This window comes from Chlorocebus sabaeus, chromosome 1 (genome assembly GCF_047675955.1).
Source record: "Chlorocebus sabaeus isolate Y175 chromosome 1, mChlSab1.0.hap1, whole genome shotgun sequence".
Taxonomy (NCBI): Eukaryota; Metazoa; Chordata; class Mammalia; order Primates; family Cercopithecidae; genus Chlorocebus; species Chlorocebus sabaeus.
In genome coordinates, this window is record NC_132904.1 from 115,318,248 (window position 1) to 115,345,491 (window position 27,244).

Consider the following 27,244-nt stretch of genomic DNA (forward strand, 5'->3'; position numbering starts at 1 on the left):
GTTTGCCCCTTCTTCGGTTAACAGTAGAGCCTATTTATATTGCATGCCCCTCCCACCCCCACTATCAGGAAAGTATAGAAAGTCACTAATCCTACAACTCTCTTGCAAAATGAAAACAAAGGCTCCATTTTTAGAAAAACAATCCTTTAATAAAATTAGTTCATCTAAAACTCCCCAATGCCTAAGGTTCTAGTCTTGGAAGGGTTAGCTGCAAAATTCCAGTTCGGAAGCCAACGGAGGCTCAGTCCAGACAGGGATTAACCGACTTGTGCTGGTATCTAGGTGCTTGGATTGCCGAGTTGAGTTTGCTGGAAGGGAAATGGGGAGGCCCGACAGGCTTGGCTGCCAGTCGGCTTCCGCGAAAACGACTCTTGCTGTCCACATAGCCAGCCGTGAAGCCAAACTGCAGGCCTCTGCCCTCCCCTAAATGTCCTCGTAGGAGGCAGTCACTCGGGAGGAAGATGTGCCTGTTACCAAGTGCTTCGTCCCGGCCTCAGCGCAGACCTATGAATGAAGATGGAGGGAGATCTGATGTGAAAGGCCTGGGTCCTGGCCGCAGAGGGGGCGCCAGACCGAAACCAGCGATCGTGTCTCTCCCACCAAAACCTCCAGGCCAGCGGCCCCGTCTGAAAGTCCTGGGCTAAGCACCACGCCGGGGGAGTACCGGACACCCTGGCTGCAGCTGCCGCGGGCCTCACTCACCTTCAGGGCCGCCGGCCTCTCGGCCTGGACTGCCCACCTCGGCCCTGCGTCAGAGCGGAAGGCCAAGTCTTCCAGAAGGTGCTGCGGCCTCCCCGCAGCCCCTTAGCGACTCAGGATGGGGCAGCTGGCTGAGTCACGAGCGCCGAGGCGGGCAGGTGCGGCGCCGCCGGCCTCCCCCCGGCAGGCTCGGGTCCTCCGCGCCACGGTGGTCCCCGAAGAGTGCCCAAGCCGCGTCCAGAGGGCCCGAGCCCTACCGGAGGGCGGCCGGCGGATGGGGCAGGGCCCGAGGCCGACGCGGCAGGCGGTGCAGGCCAGGAGGGGGGCGGGCGGGGACTCGAGGCCGGGCGGCAAAGGCGGGCGCTGGGAGGGGAAAGGAGCCGGGAGCCGCGGCCCGCTTGCCCCGCAGTCTGAAGTGGCTCAGCTCTTTCCATGAGGGCGGTGGTGGCCCTTAAAAGGGCCTTTGTGGTGGCATGGGGAGGCCTGGCGGCCGGCCGCGGCGCGGGCCCTCTTAGTACTCCTGGGAGGCCTGGGTGGCCTTCTTGCCGCCCGAGGGCGCCTTCGGCCCCACGGTGGCGCTGGTCTTCTTGGGCAACAGCACGGCCTGGATGTTGGGCAGGACGCCTCCCTGGGCGATCGTCACGCCGCCCAGCAGCTTGTTGAGCTCCTCGTCGTTGCGGATGGCCAGCTGCAGGTGGCGGGGGATGATTCGCGTCTTCTTGTTGTCGCGGGCCGCATTGCCCGCCAGCTCCAGGATCTCAGCGGTGAGGTACTCCAGCACTGCCGCCAGGTACACGGGCGCGCCGGCGCCAACGCGCTCGGCGTAGTGGCCCTTCCGCAGCAGCCGGTGTACACGGCCCACTGGGAACTGGAGGCCGGCGCGCGACGAGCGCGACTTGGCCTTGGCGCGGGCCTTGCCGCCAGTCTTACCGCGGCCCGACATGATAACGAGGTAGACCGGTGAAGTACAACGGTTCAGACACCCAAACAGAAGCCCGCCGCAGTGTAACTGCTGTCGCGCGCGCGCCGTGAGGCCGCCTTTATAAGCCCCCAGGACACACCTCTGCGCCCTCCTGATTGGCTCTTTTCTCCAATACCCGCCTCCGGTTGGTTGCGGTTAACCCTTGGGTGTCGCGCCTCGGCTGAGGGAGCGCGCCCGCTGATTGGTCGAGTTTGAAAACCTTTTGCCCGGGGAGAAAAGGCGAGGAGGCGGGGTAGCACGCAGACGGCCAAACACCCGCTGATGTAGCCAATCCTTGTAAAGCGCGCGAGATTTAAACACTAGAGTCGGAAGGCAGAACCGGAAGACAAAAGGGGTGGAGTCTGAGGCCACCTAGAGAGCGTCTGGGAAATCTGTGCTGGCGTAGGATGTTTAAAGCTATACTAATACTATAGCTACCCTTTCCAGGTCCGGTCACTCCACACTCCCTTCTCCTACCTGACAAAGGGAGAGTGGAAAAGGGAAGAAATTAGACCCCTTAAAGTTTTCTTTTTCTTTCTTTCTTTTCTTTCTTGTTTTTAATAGACCGGGTCTTGCTTGCTGTCACCCAGGCTGGAGTGCAGTGGTGTGATCTCAGCTCACTGCAAGCCTCGGACTCCTGGGCTCAAGGGATCCTTCCTGCTCAACCTCCCGAGTAGATGGTACTACAAATGCTCCACCACAGTGGGCTAATTATTTATTTTTGTAGAGACGGAGTCTCGTTTTGTTGCCCAGGCTGTCTTGAATTCCTGGGCTCAGGCAATCCTCCTGCCTCGGCCTCCTAAAGTGCTGGGATTACAGGCATGAGCCACTGTACCCGGTGTCTCTGAAAGTTTGACCCCATGCCAGGAAATAGGATAACTTCAATTTTGTGGCCCTCCATGCCACCTGAAGTATCAGGATTTAAATGTTTATTCAATATGTTCTGTTTGGTCTCAGTTCTGTTCACTTCTTGTTAGACGGGGTCTGGTGGGGCAGAGAGATAGGCATCCTGTTGGAGGAAGTACCCCCACCTACCCTCCCAATCCACCCAAAAATGCCCATATAGGAAATATACCTACAGGAACAATAAGAAATAGACAACACTTTATTGTCTCCATTGAGAGCATGTGGCCCCCTGCTTACTTCTTACTAATCAGAACACTTAATTTACAATCAAATAACAGGTCACTGTGGAGCCTGTGTCCCTAGCCCTGGCCCAAGTTCTATCCCAAAAACCAGTAGTTCCTGAGAGTCAGGACTCTGAAATGTGACTGTGGATAACTGCAAAAAAACTGCTGTATCCCACCCTGTGAGGCTGCAAAGACAGGATGGAGAGGGAGAGTAGCAAGTTGCAGAAAGTCATAAGTAAAATCCAATCAGTAGACAGTAGGGGGCAAGAAACGCCCAGGATGCCAGTGATCACAGGGAAAAGAAAATGCTGAGAACAAAATCTGGAAGAGTATGAAGAGTGAGAGAGGCCTGGGCAAGGAGGCAGTCTGGGACCAGAGAGAGGTCAGCCTGAGTCAGGAATCCTAGAGACTGTGAGGTAAAGGACAATGATCAAGGGACTCAGACATCATAGAATAGTCGAACAAGCTGATATCGAATGGAGAAGGTGAAGGCACTGCCCAGGATCTGCAAGGAGAAATGGACTGGAGTAAGAATCACGGAGAAAGGGAGACAAGGAGGTATAAACCCAATCCCCATCCTCACCTGCAGCAGCAGCAGGAGCAATGTGAGGTTTCTCTCATGTATGGGCCCAAAGATTTTAAGTAGCAAGTTGATGAGGGTCATGTTGTTACATTCAGTGAATTCACCATCCTCAGTATCACTTTGGTGTATTGTCACCAGCCGGAGGCTCTCTGCCACCTGGAGGGACCAGAGGTGAAGAGAACCTCAGCTAATACCTATGCTTTAGGAATGTGGATCTATTTAATGCTTCCAAGTTCCCCTTGGATCTGATGTAGGCCTAGGTTCCCCATTCCTCAAGGTCAGGATGGCAGCCTAGGGCCTTACCTCCTTGTTACCCTGTTACCTTTAAAATAAAGGTGCCCAAGAAAGAGAGGCTCTTGGTCTTGAACTTGGAATAGCTCATCTCCAGTTTGCCTGTCTTGATATTGAGTCTGCGGGGGGAAGACAGCTTCATGTGACTGGGCCACTATTTGAACCCTCCTCCCTGTGGCTAATCAACAGGAAGAGCATTGAATGTGGAGTCAACCTGAGATCTATTTCTGGCTCTGCTGCTTGCTGTTATCAGAACCACTGTGAGTATCAGATGATGCAAATAAATGTGCTTTGGAAGTTATAAAGGGTTACTCACATGGAAATAGCCCTTCTTTGGGCCCACTCCCTTTGCACAGCAATGTAAAGGCTGGCATTAGATATCCCAAGTGAAAAGGCTATGATGTCCATTTCAAGCCCCAAAGCGGCTACCTGGGTATGCGGTGGCGAGGGCAGGGGATGATATGCAGGAGCTGAGGCAGTGAGTAGAGGAAGTTGAACACCTGGGGCATGAAGAATAGTAGCATGGTCTTGCTGAAGTGTCCCAAGATGCCCACCACGGCAAAGGTCATGCCAGCAAAGTAACAGAAGGTATCTCCCACAAACACCCGTGATGGGTACCTGTGTGGGGGAGAGGATCCGAGCCAGTGGCAAGAGGCATTACCAATCCTTTCTCTCACATCACACCCTATGGGCACTGGACTAGCCCTGACCCTAGTTCTGACTTAGAGGAGACTCCAGTTGTGCAGCAACTCTGCAGGATCCAAGGCCCTGAATTCATCTGTTCCTGGGACCTCCACGCACTCATCCCCAACTACTGTTGGGTAGAGAGAAATTTCAGAATATGACCAACTGAAGACACAGAAAATTCCATAGAGGTATGCACAGGTTTAACCTCTCCACCACAAGGTGGGTTATGATAAGGGCCATCTTTGCCATGTGTTCGGGTAGTTTTCCCCTTTTCCCCTTATCCATAGGCCTACTTACCAGTTGTGGTACAGCAATCCCAAAGTGGTGAAAAAAAAGGGTATCATGAAGTAGAGGGAAAAGACATGATCATCCCGACAATCACCTTTGGAAGCAAGGAAGAAAGAAGGGAAAATTAATACCCACTTCTTCTGCATACCTTGGTCCTATTTTTGTCTAAGTTCTGTTTACAGCTGTATCATCCACCTCACCCAAGTCACTTTCAAGAACTCAATACCCCTTTTATGTCACCCAAGGCAATTCCCAATATTCCACCTCTTTCATGCAGCCTTCCAAACTAGTTACTGTCTTAAATTTGGTTTAGCCCATTCTGATGTCAGTTTGGACACCAACTTTACTTCTTAGCTTTGTGACCTTGATCTTGATCATGACACATTTAACTTCTCTAAATCTGTTTACTCATCTGTAAAACAGGGCTGATTATAACATATGCCACATAAAACCATTACAAGATTTAAATAAGATCCTGTTTAAAAAGTACTTAGCTTTAATAAACATTTGTTGATGTCCATCAGCCAAAGACCACTAGAAACACATCTATAGTTCGAAGCTAGGTTTAATGACTTGTTGTAAAAAGGGAGACTTCAGAAATCACACACCATTGGGAACCATGGAATGTCTCAGTAAGAGAGTGTTAGGAGGGGCTTGTAGTTTTGGGTATTTTGGGAGAGGGTAAAAGAAAGTAAGAGTTTTGCTCTGGATTGGGTGCTGTTAGAAAGCAGGTATAATTCATGGCCGGGTGCGGTGGCTCACACCTGTAATCCCAGCACTTTGGGAGGCCAAGGCAGGATCACCTGAGGTCTGGAGTTTGAGACCAGCTTAACCAACATGGAGAAACCCCATCTCTACTAAAAATACAAAACTAGCTGGGCGTGATGGCACATGCCTGTAATCCCAGCTACTAGGGAGCCTGAGGCAGGAGAATTGCTTGAACCTGGGAGGCGGAGGTTGCAGTGAGCCGAGATCGCACCATTGCACTCCAGCCTGGGCAAGAGTGAAACTCCGTCTCAAAAAAAAAAAAAAAAAAAAAAAGAAAACAACAATAATTCTATGATCAAGCATTTTAATGTTTATCTAAGAAGTGGTAGGAACTGGCTAGCCACAGTGGCTCAAGAGTGTAATCCCAGCACTTTGGGAGGCCAAGGCTGACAAATCACTTCGGCCCAGGAGTTCAAGACCAGCCTAGGCAACGTGGTGAAACCCTGTCTCTACAAAAAATACAAAAATTTGCCAGGTGTGGTGGCGCATGCCTGTAGCCCTAGCTACCTGGGAGGCTGGGGCAGGAGGATCGTTTGAGTCAGAGGATGCAGTGAGCTAAGATCGTGCCACTGCTCTCCAGCCTGGGTGACAGAGGGAGACCCTGTCTCAAAAAAAAAAAAAAAAAAAAAAAAGGTGGTAGGAACTGAGTTGTTATTGGAAAACAGCAGCAGTCGCTCATGGCTCATGTTAACCGAGAGAGAGGATCTTGGCCATTTTGTGGGTTGCTCAGTGTTTTTGTGGTTTTATCTGTGCTCAAACAGGATTATAGAGGGAGAGGTCTAGTTTTGGTCTTCCTCCATCATGGTCACAGAATGACCCTGTGTAACGTTGAGGTTCTGTGAAATTGTTTATATTCAATGGGAGAAGATCATGGCCTAGCTGTTAGTGCCAATCCAGCTATAAATGACAGGGCTGCTATTTTTCTTTCTCACTTTCAATAAATCTGCATTATTTGCAAAGGAAGTAGCCTCCCTTATCTTCTATAATTACTACGCATATTGATTTTTTTCCCTGAATTTCCCAAAGTCATATATCAGGCCACACCTTTAACATTCAGACTTCTCTCTCCCCACCCCCAATCCCACCTACCTTCCAACTCTACCAGGTTGAAGACAATGATGGAAGCAGAAATGACTAGTGACTGGCCAGCCTCTAGGCCATTAATTCCTGCTAGGATATTGATGGCATTGGTACAGAACACTGCCAGCAGCCCCATGTAGACATAGTACAGGATTCCTGAAGGGAGAGATGGTAGGAAAAGTAGTGCCACCTAGGGGAGGAGGATTTAGAAAAGTGGTGAGGACAGAGGATACGATGAAGGGCTACCAGAAAGGATCTGGGAAGACACAGAGACAGAAAAGGAACACTTGAAGGAGAATGTGAAGCACCAGGAAGGGTGCCCTGAAGTAGGTGCCATAGGAGCAGCAGTGGCAGGACTACCTACCCAAGTCCAGATGCAGGCCAAGAATCGGGCGGAAGGGCTTCGGCACCACAATGGTCGTGTTGCCAAAGTTGGTGAAATAGACCATGAGGAGAGGTAGTGAGGCAGCTGTGGGTAGCAGCAGCTTATGGCGCCAGCGCAGATTCAGTACATCATCCGCAAAGCCCAGGAAGATCATGCAGCAGATGGCAAGGAGGGCACCTATCAGGGCCACAAACTGGGGGAGGCTAGGGCAGGTCCATGATTCAAGCCTGCTCCCATTTCACCTTTTAAGAATTCTTGTCTTTTCTTATCATTTCTTAGCCCCTCCCCACAAGCCCAAATAGCACCAATTCTCTCAGGTACCTCCCAGGTCCCAGCCACAGGCAACCACCCCCACGAACCCACTTACTTCATGGTGGGGGAATGCCTTACACTGCTCCTTCACAAAGCAGTTCAGGAAGGGGAAAGGGATGAAGCAGAAGAGGATGATAAGGAAAACAGCACCGCTGATCACTCCCTGGGATTCTGGGCTGTGGCCCAGCAGCAAGGGGGCGAGGGGGAAGAGGAAAGGGGGCGTGGTCACTCACTAGTGCAGGTGTTACAATAACCCAAAGCGGTCTTCTCATTCCTGGTTTTTTATTTTGGGAAGTGGTGAGGGGGGCGGAGGGAGGAAAGCACCACTGCTAGAGTCCCTGATATACCCAAGGTTCCCTACCCATCCTTTCCCCAATGCGAATAAGTTCTGCTCATCACCTCTCCGAGTTCCAGGCTGCCTGGGTTAGTTCTGAGTTTTCACGTGTGGTCAAGCACCCCGGTCCCCGCCCCTGCCCTAGCCACTCCTTCCTTAGCCCTTGCCCCCTGCCCGGAACCGTGTGCCGCTGCTCACATCTGTTGTCGGCTGGTTTTGTTGAGGTCCTGACCACAGAGGCGCGCAGCAATGAAGTGGCCCCGGAAGGCTGGGATGAGGGTGACTGTGGCCACAAATCCCAGCAGCGAGACGATCAAATTGACCAGCAGTGGCATGGGCAATTCCGAGAAGGCCCACATGGTGACCGGTCAGGGGCCCGGCTCCGCCGCCTCTTCAGGTAACTGGCAAGCTGAGCAGCAGTCCTGAGGCCTCAGCAGTATGGAGTGGCCGCTCCCCACAGGCAGGCTCTTCCCACACCAATCTGAGCAGAACCCAACAACTCTGACTTGAGCTGCCCTCGGGACCTCGAAGAACCTCTCTAAGGCAACCTAGGTTCTGCCCCCGCTGAACCAGCCTACCTACTGTTTCCGCCCGGATTTTGTTCGCTGCACAACTATTACTGCGGAAGGCGGCAGCCGCCATTTTTAATATGGGCACTAGAGGTGGGGGTGGAGGTGAAAAAGAAGTGTGATTCTAAATTTTATCCTATGTTCGAGAGTAGAATCACCGAGAGAGTATTGGAAACGCAATTAAAGAAAAGCAGCCAAGAACGGATACTTCCCTAACATTATTTTAAAGATGTACTACCCAGAGCGGAAATGCCAGTTGCCCGGTTCCAAGATGAATGCCTCCTTGTACCACGTGTCTGATACAGCTCACATTCCAGTTGCACGTCAGTTTTAGCTCAGTCCGCCTCCGTAGGTCAAGTTTAAAGGGCCCGTACCTTGCCCTTAATCTGGGATGCCTCCGGCTTCAGGAAAATGGCTATTGAAAGGCAGGGTTGGGGAGGAGGGACGATGGTGTGGAGCCGCGCCTGTTCCTTGCAGGAAACCTCTTGCCAACATAGTCAGAAGCCAAGGTAAACACAACTCAGTTCCCGGAAACGCAGCTACGGTTTGGAAGGATGGTGTAAATTCTGAAGCGTAGATCCTTGAAAAGCCCCTCCCACTCTGTTTTTCTTGTCCTCGATCCTGGTATTTTTTTCTCAGCATCCCACCCACCTTCTGCCCCAGCTGTAGCAGTTAGTTGCCCGGCAACCCAGCGCAGCACCTCACTCAGGGATTGGGAGTACCCTCAGGTCTTGGATTTAACTCGGGACTTCAGCTTGGCCCCGGATCCATTGTACTTAGCGCCCACAAGGAGGAGACGGAGATTTCCAGGCTGAGGCTCTGGAAACAGCTAAGGAGGCAGAGGAATCAGACCCACAACTGACTTCCTGTGAGTCTGAGGAACTCCCAGTCAGGTTTCTTCCTGTAGGTCACTGTGCATTTTGCTTGGCCTCCTGCAGGTCGCTGTGCATTTTGCTTGGCCTGTTCCCCTGCAAACAACAATTCGCCAGCTGTTTTTTTGGTTGTTGTTGTTTTGTGTTTTTTTTTTTGTTTTTTTTTGAGATGGAGTTTCGCTCTTGTTGCCCAGGCTGGAGTGCAATGGCGCGATCTCGGCTTACTGCAACCTCCACTTCCCAGGGTCAAGCGATTCTCCTGCCTCAGCCTCCCGAGTAGCTGGGATTACAGGCAGTAGCTTGGATTACAGGCATGCGCCAACACGCCCGGCTAATTTTGTATTTTTAGTAGAGACGGGGTTTCCCCATTTTGGTCAGGCTGGTCTCGAACTCTTGACCTCAGGCAATCTGCCCGCCTTGGCCTCCCAAAATGCTGGGATTACAGGCCTGAGCCACCACGCCCAGCCAGTTCACCAGCATCTTTTTCTTTTTCTTTTTCTTTTCTTTTTTTTTTTTTTTTTGAGACGGAGTCTTGCTCTGTCGCCCAGGCTGGAGTGCAGTGGCCAGATCTCAGCTCACTGCAAGCTCCGCCTCCCGGATTTACCCCGTTCTCCTGCCTCAGCCTCCTGAGTAGCTGGGACTACAGGCGCCCGCCACCTCACCCGCCTAGTTTTTTGTGTGTGTTTTAGTAGAGACGGGGTGTCACCGTGTTAGCCAGGATGATCTCTACCTGCCGACCTCGTGATCCGCCCGTCTCGGCCTCCCAAAGTGCTGGGATTACAGGCTTGAGCCACCGTGCCTGGCCACCAGCATCTTTATTACCTTTCATTCCCCCACAGGCTCTTAGGGGGTAAATGATTTCCATTCGTCAGAGAGGAAGTCACTACCAGTGAGTTAGGGAAAGGACTCCAGTAGCCTAGCACTTTGTCCACTCTTCCCTCTTTGGCATGTTCCAGGAGTCAGGGTCATGTTGACTCTTTTTAAGCCGAAGATAGTTCCTTCTTTCCCTCAAAATCAAATGTGAGGCCGGGCGTGGTGGCTCATGTCTGTAATCCCAGCACTTTGGGAGGCGAAGGTGGGTGGCTCACTTGAGGTCAGGAGTTCAAGACCAGCCTGACCAACACGGTGAAACCCCATCTCTACTGAAAATACAAAAATTAGCCGGGCATGGTGGCGCATGCCCGTAATCCCAGCTACTCAGGAGGCTGAGGCAGAAGGATCGCTTCAACCCAAGATATGGAGGTTGCAGTGAGCCGAAATCATGCCACTGCACCCCAGCCTGGGCAACAGAGGGAAACTGTCTCAAAACAAGCAAACAAACAAACAAACAAACTCAGATGTGAAATGGCTTTTCTACTTGAAAATGGCTCTAATTAACAACAAAAACCCAGATATGTATAAAATACATACATTCTCATAATTTACTTGCTGGTATTCCACCAGATTTTCAGTACTTATCCCACTGCTATTTTTCTGTGTGTGTGTTGTGTGTATGCACGTGTGCCCCTCTTGAACTAGAAACTCCCAGGAGGCAAGTGTTTTCTCTTCCACAGGGTGTCCCCATGGGGCTAGGAACACAGACATCTGTGTACAAGGAAGGCATCATCACACGTAATGAGGCTGAGTCTGAAAGAAGCACTGAGGTGCATATGGAGGGAGCAATCAGTTGTGACCACAGTTAAGTGGTCTTGAGGAAGAGAAGTATCATTTCAGTAGATTATAAGAGTAGAAGGACCTTTCACAGGCGGCGACAGTGAGACGCCAGAAGCAGGTGGAAAGGAGGAGCTTGTGGGATCCCAGAGGAGGCAGCTTTCAGTTATCCTGTTGATGATGAGTATACTGAGACTCCCTGGAGGTCTGAGAGCCAGTCTGTATCTATTTCCTTTTTTATTAGGAGGCCAATCCTAATAAATCTTCCTTCCCAGGCCGGTATTGGGAAGCTTTGTCTCTTTCTTCTCCAGAGATCATTAGCCCTCCCTACCATCACCCTCCTGGGGAGGGCGGGAGGACACAATCAAAGACAAGAGATACTAAGGATTCATCATCCACATATACAAGTTACCATCAGAAAATAGTTACTAAGATGCTTGTCAGATAATCTGAGTATTTTTGTTCCCATGATGGTAAAGGCTCAGTTGATTATCAGACTAATCAGAAGGAGAAACAAACAAACACATGATTTTTGGCTTCACTTGAAGTTGTGTGCCTTTCCTGGTAAAAGTTCAAAGCATTTTATTGAATGCTGACGCAGGCCCTAGAATTCACAGACCAGCTGACTTGTCAGTGGCCCTGGACTGAGCAGACAGTGTTTGAGATGCACCTCTCTTCTAAGTAGCCCTAAGTGGCTCCCAATGAGCAAGGTCAATCCACTAAATCTGATTGCTAGACAAAGCCTGTCCCAAAAATGTTTCATAGTGCCACAAAGACAATGAGACTCCTCTGGATAGTCTGGGGCTGTGACACTTGCAGGACTCTATCTGTGGCTCTGTCCAGACAGCTGAATCACTCTTTTTCCTTTTCCTCCCACCTCTCCTCTCTTAGTCTAGAAAAAAAGTTGTTAATTAAAAGCAAGCCCCAGGATTTCCCATTCCACTGGTATGGCATGAATGATATTTCAAAAGACAGAAATGGCATAGAAATTCTCTTCTGTTAGTCCCCCCCTTTTTTTTTTTTGAGACGGAGTAGCCCAGGCTGGAGTGCAGTGGCGCCATCTCAGCTCACTGCAACCCCCGCCTCCCAGGTTCACACCATTCTCCTGCCTCAGCCTCCCTAGTAGCTGGGACTACAGGCACCCGCCAACACGCCTGGCTAATTTTTGTATTTTTAGTAGAGACGGGGTTTCACCATGTTAGCCAGGATAGTCTCGATCTCCTGACCTCATGATCCGCCCACCCCAGCCTCCCAAAGTGCTGGGATTACAGGCGTGAGCCACCGCGCCTGGCTAGACTTCTTAAAATTACAAAGTTTATTAATCCCTACTATGTGCATAGGAAGCTCTTCAGTATGGTGGAGGATACAAACTGATATAGTTGCTTGTCCCCAAGGAGTCTACCTCAGCATATTTAGAGCATCTTGGTTGAATTTGAGGGAAGAGATATGACTAAGACATGGTTCCCACCCCTAGGCAGCTTCCTGATGAATGGAAAAAGCAGACATATAAACAATCAGCTAGACTCTAAGGCAGAAAGAAGTAAGTGCTAGATGTCCAAGTAATGGATGAAAGAGGGAGGGCTAGGCTGGGTGCAGTGGCGGGAGGATCACCTGAGGTCAGGAGTTTGAGATCAGCCTGGCCAACATGGTGAAACCCTGTCTCTACTAAAAATAACAAAAATTAGCCAGGCATGATGGCTCATGCCTATAGTCCCAACTATTTGGGAGGCTGAGGCAGGAGAATCACTCGAACCTAGGAGGTGGAGGTTGCAGTGAGATGAGATCTCGCCACTGCACACCAGTCTTGGCAACAGTGACTCTGTCTCAAAAAAAGAAAAAAAAAAAAAAAAAAAAAAGAGGGAGGACTAACTAGGGAGACTCATGTAAGACTGAATTATGAAGTGGTATCTGGCAGCATAGGACCAAGCACTCAGTGGAGAAGTTAAGGGAATAAATCAAAGAAGTCGGAGAATGGAGATCACTGGGGTTCTGAGGGTTCCTGAAGGATTCTTGGGGGAAGAGGGTCTTCATAGGGAAACCTTCTACCTGGACAACTTCCTGCATAACCTGCTCCCCTAAACCCTAGCTGCTCTCCCTACTGACAGCTTCCTCCTGCATCCCTGGGTTCTGGCCCTGAGTTCTCTCCTCCCTTGATTTCATGCCTTCTCCTCCCTTTGAGATTAGAAACCCAGACTCTAGGAATCTCCACTGATTTGGCAGTCCAGTGACAGTACATGGGCAGGCCACAGGAGGTTACTTCATTCATCCCCACCTCTCCCCATCATTCCTTACAGGGAAATCCAGGGAGGCCCAGCCTACCCCACCACCTCCTCTGGCTTAGACAAACCTGTTGCTGACCTGTCAGGTTCTACCTAGCCCTGCAACCCCACACTTTAGAAGGCATTGTTTATTCTCTTATTTTCATGTGCTCATTCCTCGGACAACTATTTGGGTTTGGGAGAAAGATACTTAACACCTTTCCATCCTACCTCTTTAAGAAAGGGACTGTGTGCCAAAGACCTTCCCACATGTATGAAGAAGGGGCTCATGGGAGAAAGTGAATTCCCACAGGATTCCTTTGAATCCTTTTGCAGGTATTTCCTTCCCCTGTCCTCAGCAAACATTGATGAGCTCCAGTCCTGTAGAGGTTGAATCAACTCCTTGAGTCTAGGAAAAGATGGCTCCTGAGGCCAGAGGTTGGGCAGTGTACCTACAGCACCATTTCTTGGGAGCTTGTTGGGATATCACATACTCGGAGTGGCAAGGTCTTGTGGCTGAATCTATTCAGTCCAGTGTTACATTGCCAGCTCCCCTGTCATTACCACCCCCTCTGCACGTGCTCCATAGGCAGGAGCTGTTACTATGGAAATATATTATTTTTAAAAACAGACACACAGCCTGGGCTTGGGAATCTCCAGAACAAACCTACACGGGCAAGTAGGTTAATGGGGCTGTTTCTGGGTCCAAGCTCCAAGAGGAAGGAGGGTGATGATGGTGGGGGGAATTCAAAATTCGGCGTTCTACTCTCAACCTCTCCCAGCTTCAAGTTCTGCTTTCTCTCTGTTGACATCAGCTGAACCTCTGCCAGACACTTCTATCTGGGAGGGATGTTCTGCACCTTCTTACCCTGGGCCTCGCTTCCCCCAGGAAATGGGAAGCTAGAAGTCGCTGAGTCTGGGGGTGTTGGGAGAAGCGGGCGGTGATTTCCACAGGGGTCACCTCTTTCTTAACCTCACAGGCGTCCGACCTGTGGAAATCTAACAAGCACAGGGGAAAGCAAAGGCAGGATCTTAGGTAAGTGAAGTTACTCTTGCCTTGAGCTGAGTGTGGGAGCACCGCGATAGCAAGATGGGGCGAGGTGATCAAAGATCCCGCCTATTTTCAACCCCGGAACCTCCTCCGCTGGCTGCTCGCCCTCCCGCCCTCCTCCAGCGAGGGAGCGCCAGGCTGTCGTGGCCCCGCCCGGCGCGGGTGCGGCTCCTTTAAGGGCGGGTGGGGGCGGGGCGCCGGCGGTGTTGTCAGTGTCAGCTCTGCGCACGCAGCCCTCCCGGAGCCGGTGCCGGCCCGCGAGCCCCAGCGTCTTTGCAGACCAGTCCTCTACCGGGTCCGGCGGGGCCCGCGCGTTGGGAGGAGTCGGCCACTGGCCGGCAACTAACTAGGGTCCGACTGCTGACCAAGCTAGAAGGGACCCGGACCACGGAGACAGAGACCCCGGCGTCGCGACCCCGGAGGACCTCCTCTCCTCGCTCTGTGGCATACACTAGTCCTGGGCACTCAACCGCGGAGAGCCCCCGACCCCGCGCGCCCAGCCCCGGGGGAGCCCGCCCCCGCCCCGCGGCCAGCCCGGGCCATGCTCCCCCGGGGTAGCGGCTGAGCCTCAGCCGGGACCGGGACCGGAGCCCGCGCGGAGCATGGATCCGGGCTGGGGGCAGCGGGACGTGGGCTGGGTGGCCCTCCTGATCCTCTTCGCAGCCTCGCTGCTCACGGTGTTCGCCTGGCTGCTGCAATATGCCCGGGGCTTGTGGCTGGCGCGGGCCCGCGGGAACCGGGGCCCGGGACCCGCCTTAGCGGGGGAACCCGCGGGTTCCCTGCGGGAGCTGGGCGTGTGGCGCTCGCTGCTGAGGCTGCGGGCGACTCGGGCTGGCGCCGCCGAGGAGCCAGGAGTCCGGGGCCTCCTGGCGTCACTCTTCGCCTTCAAGTCTTTCCGGGAGAACTGGCAGCGGGCTTGGGTGCGAGCGCTGAACGAGCAGGCCTGCAGGAACGGGGTGAGTTGGACCAAGCGCTTGGGTGGTCCCTTCAGCCTTTCCTTCCAGGGGAGGGACTGACTGCTCATGCTAGGAGGCCAGTTGGGGGTGGGCATTAACGGGGGAACCCCATGGCTTCTCTTCCCCTCCCGGATCAGAGAAAAGGGTGCCGCTAAGACTGGGGGTTGTAGAAATCCAAGTGGGTTCCCAGACCTCCATTTCTGTGGGCAAGGTACTCTGGCTCCAAACCCATGCACAAGTTGCTGTTCTCATAGCAACGCAAATCCCTGTGCTTGAGGGCACTTCCGCCTTGCCTGGGTGCTGGTTGTGTTGGGGCGTGGGAGACAGGTGCACCTGCAGAAGGAATTTGCCTGCTTCTCATGCCACCACACCCATTTAACATTTCATGCCCCAAATCCCTGGTGTGGTCGGGCAGATCCCCAAAGAGCCTGAATCACTCCCCTACCCCACAGTAATTTCACTGCTACAGTCAAACACATCCTCCATGCTGGCCTGTGGTTCTTTGGGGGGTGGGGGAGTGTTCAGGTGGAGAACAGATTGACAGTACCCTTACCAGTAGATGAGCTTGCAGCTGCCCCTTGAGGGTCAGTCACAAACCAGTCCAGCCTACTTCCTCCCATTGCACCATGGGCATCTGGCCTCCCAGGAAGTGGGGCAGGAAGCGTGGTCATGAGACGGAGATAAGGTGGGAGGTAGAAGTCTCTCTTTTCTGGAGCTCCCTCCCATCCTGGCCCAGCAATCTCTCCTTGCTCTCACAGTCCATCAGCTCCTTGCTCAGAGGGTTCTCTATTTCCAGTCACTATGAATTTGGAGGCTTTACCTTACTAGTTCCCCAGATGCCTGGAAACAGAAATGGCCAGAAGAAATTGCTCTATTTCCTCTGTCCAGCTGGTGGGCTGAAAGCCAGATGGCATCTGTCAGTTAATACCTTGTACCCACCTCTTCATCCAACTCTCCCTGTACCTTGTCCCTTCGGTCAGAAGCAACTCCCCAGGATAGCTGACTCAGCTGGACATTGGCCTCCCTTGCAGAGGGTGGGGAGATTGAGGTTTCAAGCATCTGTCTCCCCATCTTCCTTGGCCTAGCCTTTGAATGAGACAGCTACCAGAGCAAAGGAGTTGGCTTCCCCTGGTTTGCCAGGCAAATGAACCCTGTGGATTTGTTTCCTCCATCTCAAGACTCAAGGAAGAGTTGCCAGCCAATTCTGTGCTCCTTCCTCAATTCTGTGTCCGCACTGCTCTCCATCCAGGTGGGGCTGCGGTAGGTTGCTTCCATTACTGTGGAAGAATTAGGGAGCAGCTCTTTTGAGATCTAAGCAGCTTTCTGTTCTCTAATACCTTCCTGCTATCTGCCTTGAGGAATTAGCCAGGCCCCTGGACTCTTGAGTCCTCTGAGCTTGTATCTTTTCCCAGTCCCCCGGTACAGATCCCCAAGGCCATGATAGTCTTCATCTCCAAGAATATGAAGCATCATACTCTTGAGCCTCCACATCCTATTTATTTGGAAGAAGGCTTAGCTTCATTTCTCCAGCTCTTATCTTGGACAAGGTGGCTCTACCACCTTTACCCGTGGCTTAGCCCTTTCCCTCTCTGCCCAGCTATTATATATAGGTGGCAACCAGCACCTTAATTTTTTTCTATGTACACCTTTTTTAGGTGTAGGGTAGGGGATGAAAGGGATGGTGGCGAGAAGAAGAAGGAAGCTCCTGGTATTCCAGGAGGAAGCCAGGGTCTTCAGCTCAAGGTGATCTAGTCTCTGAGGTGGACTAACTCCCCATTGCTCAGTGGCTTCTAGCAGCTACAGGCCCCTGGAGAGGCAGGCTTTGAGGGGACTACCTCCTGTCCTAAAGCCCTGAGCCAAGGAGGGGCCAGAAGCCAGCCTGCAGCTGAGGCCTCCGCAGTGGCAGAGTCCAGCCAGCAACTGAGCAGGCCAGCCCTGTGGGGGCAGCTCCAGAAACCTGATCCTGTGCCCACATTACTCCTTCAGAGCTCCATCCAAATCGCCTTTGAGGAGGTGCCCCAACTCCCACCCAGAGCCAGCATCAGTCATGTGACCTGCGTAGACCAATCTGAGCATACCATGGTAAGGGTCTGATGGGCACTGCAGTCTTTGGGGTCCAAAAAGGACTGATCCCAAGGGCTCCCTTTAGTCCAGAGGTTCTTAACCTGGAGTCTGTGAATGCCTTTTGGATCTAAGGATTGACTTCAGGAAGTCTGAAAATCCCATTGAAGTTATGCACAAAATGTTGGATGTGTGTTTATCTGCATTTTTCTGGGGGGAGGAGTCTTTGGCATTTATCTGATTCTTTTAGGGAGTTATGATTCTGAAGACATGAAGTCCCTAGGAAAATGGAAGTGGGGAGTGGTCTGCTGAACTATTATAGGGCAGGACAAAGCAGGGCGAGCACCCTTCCCCCACATCTGACCCACCTTGCCGGTCTCAGGTGCTGCGTTGCCAGCTCTCTGCTGAGGAGGTGCGGTTCCCAGTCTCTGTGACCCAGCAGTCCCCCGCTGCCGTCTCCATGGAGACCTACCACGTCACTCTGACACTGCCACCAACACAGGTAGAAGGGGATGTGGGAAACTGAGTTGGGCAGGGGGCGGTTCCATTGGCTCGGCTTCTTCCATTTGTTTCCTCACTGGGATGGAATTCAGGAAGGGAGGGTCCTCAGGAATTAGGAGTCCTTGGGGAAATGGGGCAAGTCAGTCCAGTCATTTTGTTCCTGTCCGTAGTTGGAAGTCAACCTGGAAGAAATCCCTGGTGAGGGGCTGCTCATATCATGGGCCTTCACTGATCGCCCAGATCTCAGCCTAATGGTGCTTCCCAAGCTGCAGGCCAAGGAGGTAAGGAGACAGGGGTGGCAGAGAAGAGGCAGAACAGGGAGGGAGGCAGAGGTGGGGGATCCACCTCCTTGTTGTTCCCTTCTCCTCTCTACAGAGAGGTGAGGAACAAGTAGAGCTCTCCACAATTGAGGAACTGATCAAGGATGCCATAGTCAGCACCCAGCCAGCCATGATGGTCAACCTCAGGGCGTGCTCTGCCCCAGGAGGCCTGGTGAGTTGGCACCCAAAGCAAAAGATTTGCATGCACCTTGTCCCCAGTGTGCTATGTCACGATTCTTGCTCTTTGGACCTTCTTCTATTCTTAGGTACCCAGTGAGAAGCCACCCATGTTGCCCCAGGCTCAGCCAGCCATTCCCAGACCTACCCGGTTATTCCTACGGCAGCTTCGGGCATCTCACTTGGGAAATGAGCTGGAAGGTGAGAGCTAGAAGTGGCTGCGGGACTGCCAAGGCTATGGCTGGTTGCAGGTGCTCTCTGCCCCTCTGCCAAGGGTGCAGCCTCTTTATTCTGCATTGACTTTCCATCTTTGATCTGAGCATCTTCTAACTTCTGGTTCCTCCCAGGCACCGAGGAACTGTGCTGTGTAGCTGAACTTGACAACCCCATGCAGCAGAAGTGGACCAAGCCTACGAGGGCTGGACCCCAGGTGGAGTGGACAGAAGACCTGGCACTGTAAGGAGTAACCCTGCCCCGACCCCATGCTCCAGAGCAGAAAGGATCAAACCTTTCCAGCACAGCCCTTGCAGGAATCAGCTCTTGTTTTCAGTAGCCTTTGGTGTGAGCCCCTATTGTATGCCAGGTCCTGGCGTGGGTCTTAGGGATACAGACTTGACCCCTACCCCTGGGTCAATGACAAGCTTGAGGCAGAGACGGGTATAAACAAAGAAGATGGTATAACCACTCCAGTTGAGGTTTATATAATGTGTCACTGCAGTGCCTAGGTCGGGGGGAGATTAATTCCCATGAGGGAATAAGGATCAGAGTAGGCTTCATGGAGGAGATGGCATTTAAACCACACTTTAGAGCAACAGTAGGATTTCATCAGAGTGTGAAAGTATTCTCGGCAGAGGGAAGAGCTGGAGCAAATGAAAGAGGGTGGCTTGCAACTGAGAGACTGGCAAGACAGGAGGAACAGGGCCAGGGAGGATTTGAATGCACAGCTGAGGAGCATGGTTCCCACTCAGGCCCTGTCCCTTTCTCTTGGGATGAGAGAGAATTTGGAATTGGAGCATTTGTGCTGTTTTATTTATGTACACAGCTCTCTGCCTCTGGCCTGTGATCCACTCAAGTGTGGGTTCAGCTTGCTAATCTTCCCCTTCCTGCCCCATCTCCTCTTGTCCCACAGGGATCTGGGCCCCCAGAGCCGGGAGCTGACCCTCAAAGTGCTGAGGAGCAGCAGCTGTGGAGACAGTGAGTGAGGGGCGGGAGGGGCACCCCTGGGTGGGTACAGAGTGGAGCCTGGCCGTGCGTCCAGCTCACAGTGCCATCCCTTTCCCCAGCCGAACTCCTAGGCCAGGCCACACTGCCTGTGGGCTCCCCCTCCAGACCACTTTCTCGAAGACAGGTGTGCCCACTCACCCCAGGGCCAGGGAAAGCCCTGGGACCAGCAGCCACCATGGCAGTGGAGGTAAGAAGCTGACCCCTGGGGCAGTGGGAGGACACAGGGGATGGGCAGTCTCTGAGGCTCTGCCTCTTCTCTCTCCCACCCCTGGGCAGCTTCAGTACGAGGAGGGCTCTCCCCGGAACCTGGGTACTCCCACCTCCTCCACTCCACGCCCCAGCATCACACCTACCAAGAAGATTGAGCTTGACCGGACCATCATGCCTGATGGCACCATTGTCACCACAGTCACCACCGTCCAGTCCCGGCCCCGTATAGATGGCAAATTAGGTAAAGAGAAGGAGCCTGGGAGCCCAGCTCTAACCAGGGGCCTGGGACTGCAGACCCAAGGCGGGACAGTGAAAGAGGAGAAAAAGCCTTAATTCCAACTCCCCCTGTTTTCAGATATTCCATTCCAGTCCTACCACATCTTCCTCCCAATCTTTGTCTCTTTGAAACTTTCTCTTACCTTCTGCCATTTCCCCAGCAATTCCTCTCACTCTACCACCCTTCTGGATCCTCGTGCCCCTCCTCACACAGGACTGTTGCACTCCCACCTTCCAGCTTCCCCTCTGGCTTTTCACAGGTGTCCTTAGCCCTAGCTGACTATAAATGTCCATCCTGCTACCCTCAGTCCTCCAGTACCCCCTGGGTTCCTCCAGCTAACCCAGAGGCCTCTGTGGCATTTCTGCCCCACTCAGTGGGCCCCCATGGTACTTCGGCCATTATAGGGGCCCCCATGGAATTGCCCCAACCTCAGGGGACCCCAGTACCCCCACTGTCCCCCCTCCATATTTTCATAGCATCTCCCCACACCCTCAGCAGGCCCCATGGCACTTTCCTACACTCCCATTAGCTCCTGGGGTGTCTTTTAGTCCCCACGGCATCTTCTTAATCACCCTTGTGATTAATCACCCCTCAATCATTCTTGCCCTCTGAGTCACCCAAAGTCTGCATCTCAACAAAGACAGTAGGGGTGGGGGCCACTCTGAAGCACCTCCCAGCTCACTGACCCTCCCCCACCCACCAGACTCCCCCTCCCGCTCCCCGTCCAAGGTGGAGGTGACCGAGAAGACGACGACTGTGCTGAGTGAGAGCAGTGGCCCCAGCAATGCCTCCCATAGCAGCAGCCGTGAGTGGGGAATGGGGTGCATGAGTATGGGTTGGCCCTGGTGCCCCAGCATCAAAAAGTACTCTTGATTTCCAATCCAAGAAAGAGCCAGGGAGAAGTCAGGTTATCCATCCTTTGCACCCCCAGCAGGGGACAGCCACCTTTCCAACGGCTTGGACCCTGTAGCAGAGACAGCGATTCGCCAGCTGACAGAGCCCAGCGGGCGGGCGGCCAAGAAGACACCCACCAAGCGCAGCACTCTCATCATCTCTGGTGTTTCCAAGGTAACAGGGCTCTGGGGAGAGGAGCTGGGATAGGGAGAAAGCCCTAATGAGTCGGTCACTCCTGCCCATTTAAACTCATCCCTCCTGCCAGGTGCCCATTGCTCAGGACGAGTTGGCACTATCCCTGGGCTATGCGGCATCCCTGGAAGCCTCAATGCAGGATGATGCAGGGACCAGTGGAGGTCCCTCTTCACCTCCCTCAGACCCACCAGCCATGTCTCCAGGACCCCTAGATGCCCTCTCTAGTCCTACAAGTGTCCAGGAAGCAGACGAGACAACCCGTTCAGATATTTCTGAGAGGCCATCTGTGGATGATGTTGAGTCAGAAACGGGGTCCACTGGTGCCCTGGAGACCCGCAGCCTCAAGGATCACAAAGGTAGGGGGACGTTGGCAGGGTGCCCCTCATCTCTTCTTTTATACACATATCATGACCTGGGGGACCTCAAGCCAACGTGCCTTCTCTTCTCCCCTAAGAGACAGCCGGAGTTCCCAGCCTAGTTCAGCCAAGCTAGCCTAGAGGAGGGAACTTGGTGCCTTGGTTCCTGGCCTAGATCTGACATGCTTGTGATAGGAAGGGATGCCAGATTATTTCCCTTTACCTCCATTGTTCTTTCTTCCTGAGTCTAAGTGCCAGTTTTCCTGCCCTTTAAAAAAAAAATTATAAAAATTTATTCCCAGGCAGGGCATAGTAGCTCACGCTGGCACTTTGGGAGGGCGAGGCAGGCGGATTACCTGAGTATAGGAGTTCAAGACTAGCCTGGGCAACATGGCAAGACCCTGTCTCTACTAAAAATACAATAAATTGCCCGGGCACAGTGGCACACACCTGTAATCTCAGCTACTCAGGGGGCTGAGGTGGGAAGATTCCTTGAGCCTGGGAGGCTGAGGTTCAAGGAGGTTGAAGCAGTGAGCCATGATTGTGCCATTGCACTCCAGCCTGGATGACAAAGAGTGAGACCCTGTCTCAAAGAAAAAAAAAAAAAAAAAAAAATTTCCGTGGTTGGGCGCGGTGGCTCATGCCTGTAATCCTAGCACTTTGGGAGGCCAAAGTGGGTGGATCACGAGATCAGGAGGTCAAGACCAGCCTGGCCAACGTGGGGAAACTCCGTCTCTACTAAAAATACAAAAATTAGCCAGGTGTGGTGGCAGGCGCCTGTATTCCCAGCTACTCGGGAGGCTGAGGCAGGAGAATTGCTTGAAGCGGTGGGGAGGAGGTTGCAGTGAGCCGAGATCATGACACTGCCCTCCAGCCTGGGTGACAGAGTGAGACTACGTCTCAAAAAAAAAAATTCTTCCCTTTCATTCTGCACCCTCTCCCCCATAAGTATAAGAAATCCTACCCCAGGCCAACCCTTGGATTGTCCTTCTGGCAGCAAGACAGGCTGTGACCAGTGGTGGTAGTTCTTCTAACTTTAAAAGTTGAGAGGCTCACCCTAAAACATCTTCATTCCTCTACCAGTGAGACTATCAACCATGGATCGATCTATTTTTTAAGCCTGCATCACTTCTTGAGATAATGAGGTTTCTACCTCCAAAGCCTGCTGGGTGAGCACCTTGCTCATTATACGGATTCTGAATTTACCTCTTTGAAGTTTCTAGATGCACCACTTCCTGCTCACAGCCTGGAATTCGGTTAACAAGTCAGTGTCAACCCACCTTTCCCTACATGATTTATAGGCTTTTGGGAGTACCTTCTGGTAGCTTTTGTCTTCCCATAGGAAAGAGGCCCAATCCCAGTTTGTCCTCACAAAGCAGCCAGCCCCGTGATAACTCTTTTGCGGGCAGAGTTAGGAGTGTACACAGATCTCCACAAGTACCATGATTTTTGCCTCAGGAAGGATAAAGCACATGTTTGTTTATGCTTTCGTTTTCTTTTTTCTTTTTTTCCACGAAGCCTTTTGGAGAAGTATGTTTCTGCTTTTTTTCCTGAGGAAGCCTGGCTTCTGGGCCACGGGACTGATCCTGTCCACATCCTTGATCCCTCCATTCTCGGTCATGTCTCTGCCCCCGTCTCACCCCACCCCGTGCCCCTCTCTGCCTTAGTTTCCCCTCTTCCCCTGCAGTGAGTTTCCTGCGCAGCGGCACTAAGCTCATCTTCCGCCGGAGGCCTCGACAGAAGGAAGCTGGCCTGAGCCAATCACACGATGACCTCTCCAACGCAACGGCCACGCCCAGTGTCCGAAAGAAGGCCGGCAGCTTTTCTCGCCGCCTTATCAAGCGCTTTTCCTTCAAATCCAAACCCAAGGCCAATGGTAACCCCAGCCCCCAGCTCTGAGGACCCTCCTCACTTCCTGAGCTAGGAAAGGGCACAAGTTCTCTTAGCCCATTCCCCACCTCCCCTTCCATACCCCTTCCTGGATCTCCAGCGCCTGGGCCAGGAACGTCCTCTGGGTTCCAGGAAGCCCTGTCCACCCTGGGCCACGGGGCCGGTTGGAAGGATATTTGGAATGGGAAGCACATGAGAGGTGGGCACCCGTTGCCGAGGACATAGACGAGGGACTGGTGGCTGTGAGGGAGAGAAGGGCCCTGTCTGGCATGTGTGGGCATTCCCCAGAAGCGTTTGCCTCCTGCTGAGCCTGGTCCCTTAGTGGAGTCCCAGGGTGCTCAGCTCTTCAGCTGACCCTTCCTCCCTTATTTATTCTCTTTTCTATTTATATGTGTGGCTTAGGACCCTCCATGAACAGATGATGATAGAGGGCATCTCTCCTAGGTGACCCTTCTTTTCTGTCCCAGGAGGGTGGGTAATTCCCTTCAAGATGGGGCTCCCACACCTCCCTCAGGTCCCCACTCAGACCAGCACCAGTGTCTGCCTCTGAGAATGTTGGCAGCTCACAGACAGCAGGGCCGGCCCAGGATGGGGGGCAGGTACTCCCCACCTTTCTGCCTCCCTCCCTGCTCCTCATCCCTCCCTCCCCCTTTCTTACCGTTTTTTGTACTTGATGCCTTCTCTGTGAGCAGTGGCTCTGTGGGAAGGAGGGAGCCAGGAGCCTGCTGGGAAGCCTTCCCCAGAGAGATGGCTTTAGGGGCTTTATTTAAAGACTGTGATGATGGAGCCACGCAAGGCTGCACCTCTGTGTGTTGGGAGACGATGATGATGTCCATTGCTGTGTGATGGCTTGGAATTTAATTTATTAAAGTCAAATTGGAGTTTATAAACTGGACAACTGGGTATCCTTTGAAAGGCAGTAGGCAGCCAGGCTGTGACATGGATGTTGTGGGAGGATGAGAGACAGGGGCCCGGATAATGAGGTTGGGTAGATGACACAGATTGTGGATCTGCTAAGAAGTTCCTGCAGGGAAGAAGGGGCGTGCAGAGAAAGAATGGAAGAGACAGGAGGCTCTGGAGTGTGAAATTGTAGCAAAAAAGTCAATCGACTAGTACAGGTTAGTCTTCATTCCCCTTTCTGGAACACGCTCCTCCTTCTAGGATGTAATGGAGATCAGACCTTGGACCCTGTAACTAGACTGACTGCCTGGGTTTGAGTCCCAGCTCTTTTAATTACTTGTGTGACCTTGGGCAAGTTATGTAACCTCTTAAGTGCCTCAGTTTTCTCATCTGTAAAATGGGAACTTCAATCATCATAGCTATCATTTGGCTGTGGATGAGAAGTTAATGAAGTGCTGAGTAAGTGTTAACTGTTGCCTCAGAAAAAACTGGGAGGGGGAAGTCTTAGAAGTGTTTCAACATAGAAAAGCTCTCATTCTGAAATGTGGGCAAATTTCAGGGATTGATAGATCCTAGCAAACTCTTGTGTCCCTGGTTCCTGTGCTTGGGATCTTATACAGGATTTGAACCAGGTAAGCTGCTGCAGGATATTGGGCAGAATGCAGGACCAGAAAGCAAGAAAACTGAGTCTGCCACAAACAAACCAAGTGATCTTGAGCAAGCGACTTCTCCTTTGGGGACCTCAACTTCCTCATCTCTAAAATAAGGGTGACCTGGATAATCATTCAGTTCACTTCCAGCCTTGACATCCTATGGCTACCTACATCTCAGGGTGTTTAGGGCACATGCCTTTGGGTAGATAGCATGTGGAAATTGTTACTGTTCCCCATGTTCCTGCCCACACTGTTAACCAAATATGAGATATCTGGGAAGAATGGAGAGTATAGATATTTGGTTTTTTTTTCAATTAGATAATTTAGTTTTATATATTTGGGGGCACAAGTGCAGGTTTCTTTCTTTCTTTTTTTTTTTTTTTTGAGACAGGGTCTCACTCTGTCTCCCAGGCTGAAGTGCAGTGGTGCGATCTTGGCTCACTGCAACCTCCGCCTCCCCGGTTCAAGCGATTCTCCTGCCTCAGCCTCCCGAGTATCTGGGATTACAGGCACATGCTACCACACCCGGCTAATTTTTGGATTTTTAGTAGAGCCAGGGTTTCACTGTGTTGGCCAGTGTGGTCTCAAACTCCTGACCTCAAGTGACCCACCTGCCTCAGCCTCCTAAAGTGCTGAGATTACAGGCGTGGGCCACCGCGCCCAGCCTAGTGCAGGTTTCTTACATGCACTTACTGCATGCATAGGGGTGAAGTTTGGGCTTTTTTTAGTGTACGCATTGCCCAAATAGTGAACATCATACCCAATAGGTAGTTTTTCAACCCCCACCCTCCTCCCACCTTCTCACCTTTCATAGTCTCCGATGTCTTTTATTCCACTCTGTATGTCCATGTATACCCATTATTTAGCTCCCACTTATAAGTGAGAATATGCCATATTTGACTTTCTGTTTCTTGAGTTATTTCACTGAGGATAGTGGTCTCTGGTTCCATCCATGTTGCTGGAAAACACATGATTTCATTCTTTTTTATGGCTGAGTAGTATTCCACTGTGTGTGTGTTTGTGTGTGTGTGTGTGTGTTGGGAGATGATCATGATGTCCATTGCTGTGTGATAGCCTGGAATTTAATTTATTAAAGTCAAGTTGGAGTTTATAAACTGCATTTTATCACTCACTACATTCACTACATTTTCTTTATCCAATCCTCCATTGATGGACACATCGATTTGGTTGATTTTTATATAGTGAAATGTTCAATTCTAGGTCATGAAAATTCAAAGAGGTTTTTCAAGCTGTTTCCCCTAATCTAAGAAATGTAACTCTAGTGGTTCACAGAGGAACAGTTTTTCTACCAGTATGACAGGACAGCCAAACACAATGAACTTGTGATTGCACAAGAAACTTTTGTTGATGGAAGAACAGGTATTCAGATTTCTACAAGACCTGGGGACTGAGTAGATGGTAACTGGAATCTGTATTGAGCTTCCAGTGCTGAGCTGCCCAGAGTTCCATGGAATGACATATTTTAGTGAAGAAGAGCCTGATCACGTTTCAAAAATAGGGAATTTTTAAATGAATGAAAAAAATACGAAACATATTTTCATCAACTTAATCCATTTCACACTTTCAGAAGAGATCCACAGCTTTTAATGAGTATGAATTATGCTTTCAGTTTTTGTGGCAGCTTTTAAAGAACAAATCTCGGGATATGTCTGAATTACCCAGCCAAAATTGTGGCTTGTTTTCAAGAGAAGCAGATTGAGATAGAAGTAAACTATGCTAGACAGCATGACACTGCTTTAAATTTTGGAAACATATATATGGATCCCAGAGCAATCCTGAAATTTTTGCTCTGTAACCTATGTTTGAGTTTACACAGCTCTGTGAATGAACTTTTTCTTCATAAAATTGCTAAATAAAGCTAAAAGCTATTTTCAGTGGAGCAAATCTGAATTAAAATGAGGTTGGCATTTCATGAAGTACTACTATATGCATTTTTGAATGAATAAAGTTGGTAAGATATATTCTGTTACTTTTGAATTACATTTTTTAAAACTTTTTTTTTTTTTTTTTTTGAGACAGTGTCTCTGTTGCCCAGGCTGGAGTGCAGGGGTGTGATTTTGGCTCACTGCAACCTCTGCCTCCCGGGTTCAAGCGATTTTCCTGCTTCAGCCTCCTGAGTAGCTAGGACTACAGGTGCCCACCACCATACCTGGCTAATTTTTGTATCTTTAGTAGAGATGGGGTTTCGCCATGTTGGCCAGGCTGGTTTCAAGCTCCTGACCTCATGATCTACCCGCCTCGGCCTCCCAAAGTGCTGGGACTACACGCATGAGCCACAGCGCCCGGCAAAACCCTATTTTAAAATAGGGACCAAGTTACAACTCACTGTTGTTAAAACCAAAAGCCAAAATTTATGCACAAGTATGACTTTACTATCTTAATGGCATTTAAAATTTTATTTTATATATATTCAACATTTAATGTGTTCGCTGATTATACAAATTATAGAGGTTTATTTTTATATTAGAAGATACAGAAAACTACAATGCAATAAAATATCAATCTTAACGAACTTTACTGAGGTATATTATTTAACAAGTATGTCTTGAACCCTTACTGAGTTTCAGCCACTGGGCTGAGTGATGGGTTTTTGTTTTGTTTTGAGACAGAGTCTTGCTCTGTCGCCTAGGCTGGTGTGCAGTGGTGCCATCTCAGCTCTCAGCTCACTGCAACCTCTGCCTCCTGGGTTCA

General features: G+C 51.3%; 3 protein-coding genes across 8 annotated transcripts; 1 reads left to right on the forward strand and 2 right to left on the reverse strand.

The window, feature by feature from the left end:
- Window positions 1-127: 127 nt before the first annotated feature.
- H2AX (H2A.X variant histone) lies at window positions 128-1,725 on the reverse strand. The gene is made up of 2 exons (XM_038005099.2): window positions 703-1,725; window positions 128-504 (listed from the first exon to the last, which is right to left on the reverse strand). Exon 1 carries the CDS (start codon window positions 1,640-1,642, stop codon window positions 1,211-1,213), a length of 432 nt encoding a protein of 143 aa, XP_037861027.1. The 5' UTR covers window positions 1,643-1,725; the 3' UTR covers window positions 128-504; window positions 703-1,210.
- Window positions 1,726-2,747: 1,022 nt separating this feature from the next.
- On the reverse strand, window positions 2,748-8,421 carry DPAGT1 (dolichyl-phosphate N-acetylglucosaminephosphotransferase 1). Of its 3 annotated transcripts, XM_008021163.3 has the most exons (9): window positions 7,717-8,421; window positions 7,240-7,360; window positions 6,852-7,065; window positions 6,497-6,643; window positions 4,649-4,733; window positions 4,094-4,282; window positions 3,696-3,783; window positions 3,374-3,529; window positions 2,748-3,295 (listed from the first exon to the last, which is right to left on the reverse strand). In XM_008021163.3, exons 1-9 carry the CDS (start codon window positions 7,875-7,877, stop codon window positions 3,230-3,232), a joined length of 1,227 nt encoding a protein of 408 aa, XP_008019354.1. In that variant the 5' UTR covers window positions 7,878-8,421; the 3' UTR covers window positions 2,748-3,229. The 3 variants fall into 3 exon arrangements, with proteins under 3 accessions (XP_008019354.1, XP_037861026.1, XP_008019352.1); XM_038005098.2 differs by lacking the exon at window positions 6,852-7,065 and having other exon boundaries at window positions 6,497-6,677; XM_008021161.3 differs by having other exon boundaries at window positions 2,748-3,529.
- A 56-nt stretch (window positions 8,422-8,477) lies between these two features.
- C2CD2L (C2CD2 like) lies at window positions 8,478-26,034 on the forward strand. Of its 4 annotated transcripts, none has more exons than XM_008021158.3 (15): window positions 8,478-8,596; window positions 13,848-14,874; window positions 16,861-16,956; window positions 17,318-17,437; window positions 17,607-17,717; window positions 17,812-17,928; window positions 18,023-18,134; window positions 18,281-18,389; window positions 19,063-19,127; window positions 19,217-19,344; window positions 19,434-19,608; window positions 20,348-20,449; window positions 20,576-20,712; window positions 20,804-21,089; window positions 22,777-26,034. In XM_008021158.3, exons 2-15 carry the CDS (start codon window positions 14,521-14,523, stop codon window positions 22,986-22,988), a joined length of 2,124 nt encoding a protein of 707 aa, XP_008019349.1. In that variant the 5' UTR covers window positions 8,478-8,596; window positions 13,848-14,520; the 3' UTR covers window positions 22,989-26,034. The 4 variants fall into 4 exon arrangements, with proteins under 4 accessions (XP_008019349.1, XP_008019350.1, XP_008019348.1 ...); XM_008021159.3 differs by having other exon boundaries at window positions 20,579-20,712; XM_008021160.3 differs by lacking the exon at window positions 8,478-8,596 and adding an exon at window positions 15,960-16,134 and having other exon boundaries at window positions 14,767-14,874.
- Window positions 26,035-27,244: the final 1,210 nt, after the last annotated feature.

Bases quoted from the DNA above. Each gene is read 5' to 3' on its own strand.
- H2AX (XM_038005099.2), bottom strand. From the start codon at position 1,642: ATGTCGGGCCGCGGTAAGACTGGCGGCAAGGCCCGCGCCAAGGCCAAG.
- DPAGT1 (XM_008021161.3), bottom strand. From the start codon at position 7,877: ATGTGGGCCTTCTCGGAATTGCCCATGCCACTGCTGGTCAATTTGATC. The intron at 7,361-7,716 runs GTGAGCAGCGGC...GCTGGGCCACAG, and splicing joins AAAACCAGCCGACAACAGAT to CCCAGAATCCCAGGGAGTGA. The intron at 4,734-6,496 runs GTAGGTGGGATT...TTGCTTCCAAAG, and splicing joins CAACCTGGTAGAGTTGGAAG to GTGATTGTCGGGATGATCAT.
- C2CD2L (XM_008021158.3), top strand. From the start codon at position 14,521: ATGGATCCGGGCTGGGGGCAGCGGGACGTGGGCTGGGTGGCCCTCCTG. The intron at 18,135-18,280 runs GTGAGAGCTAGA...GGTTCCTCCCAG, and splicing joins CTTGGGAAATGAGCTGGAAG to GCACCGAGGAACTGTGCTGT. The intron at 19,128-19,216 runs GTGAGTGAGGGG...CCCTTTCCCCAG, and splicing joins GAGCAGCAGCTGTGGAGACA to CCGAACTCCTAGGCCAGGCC.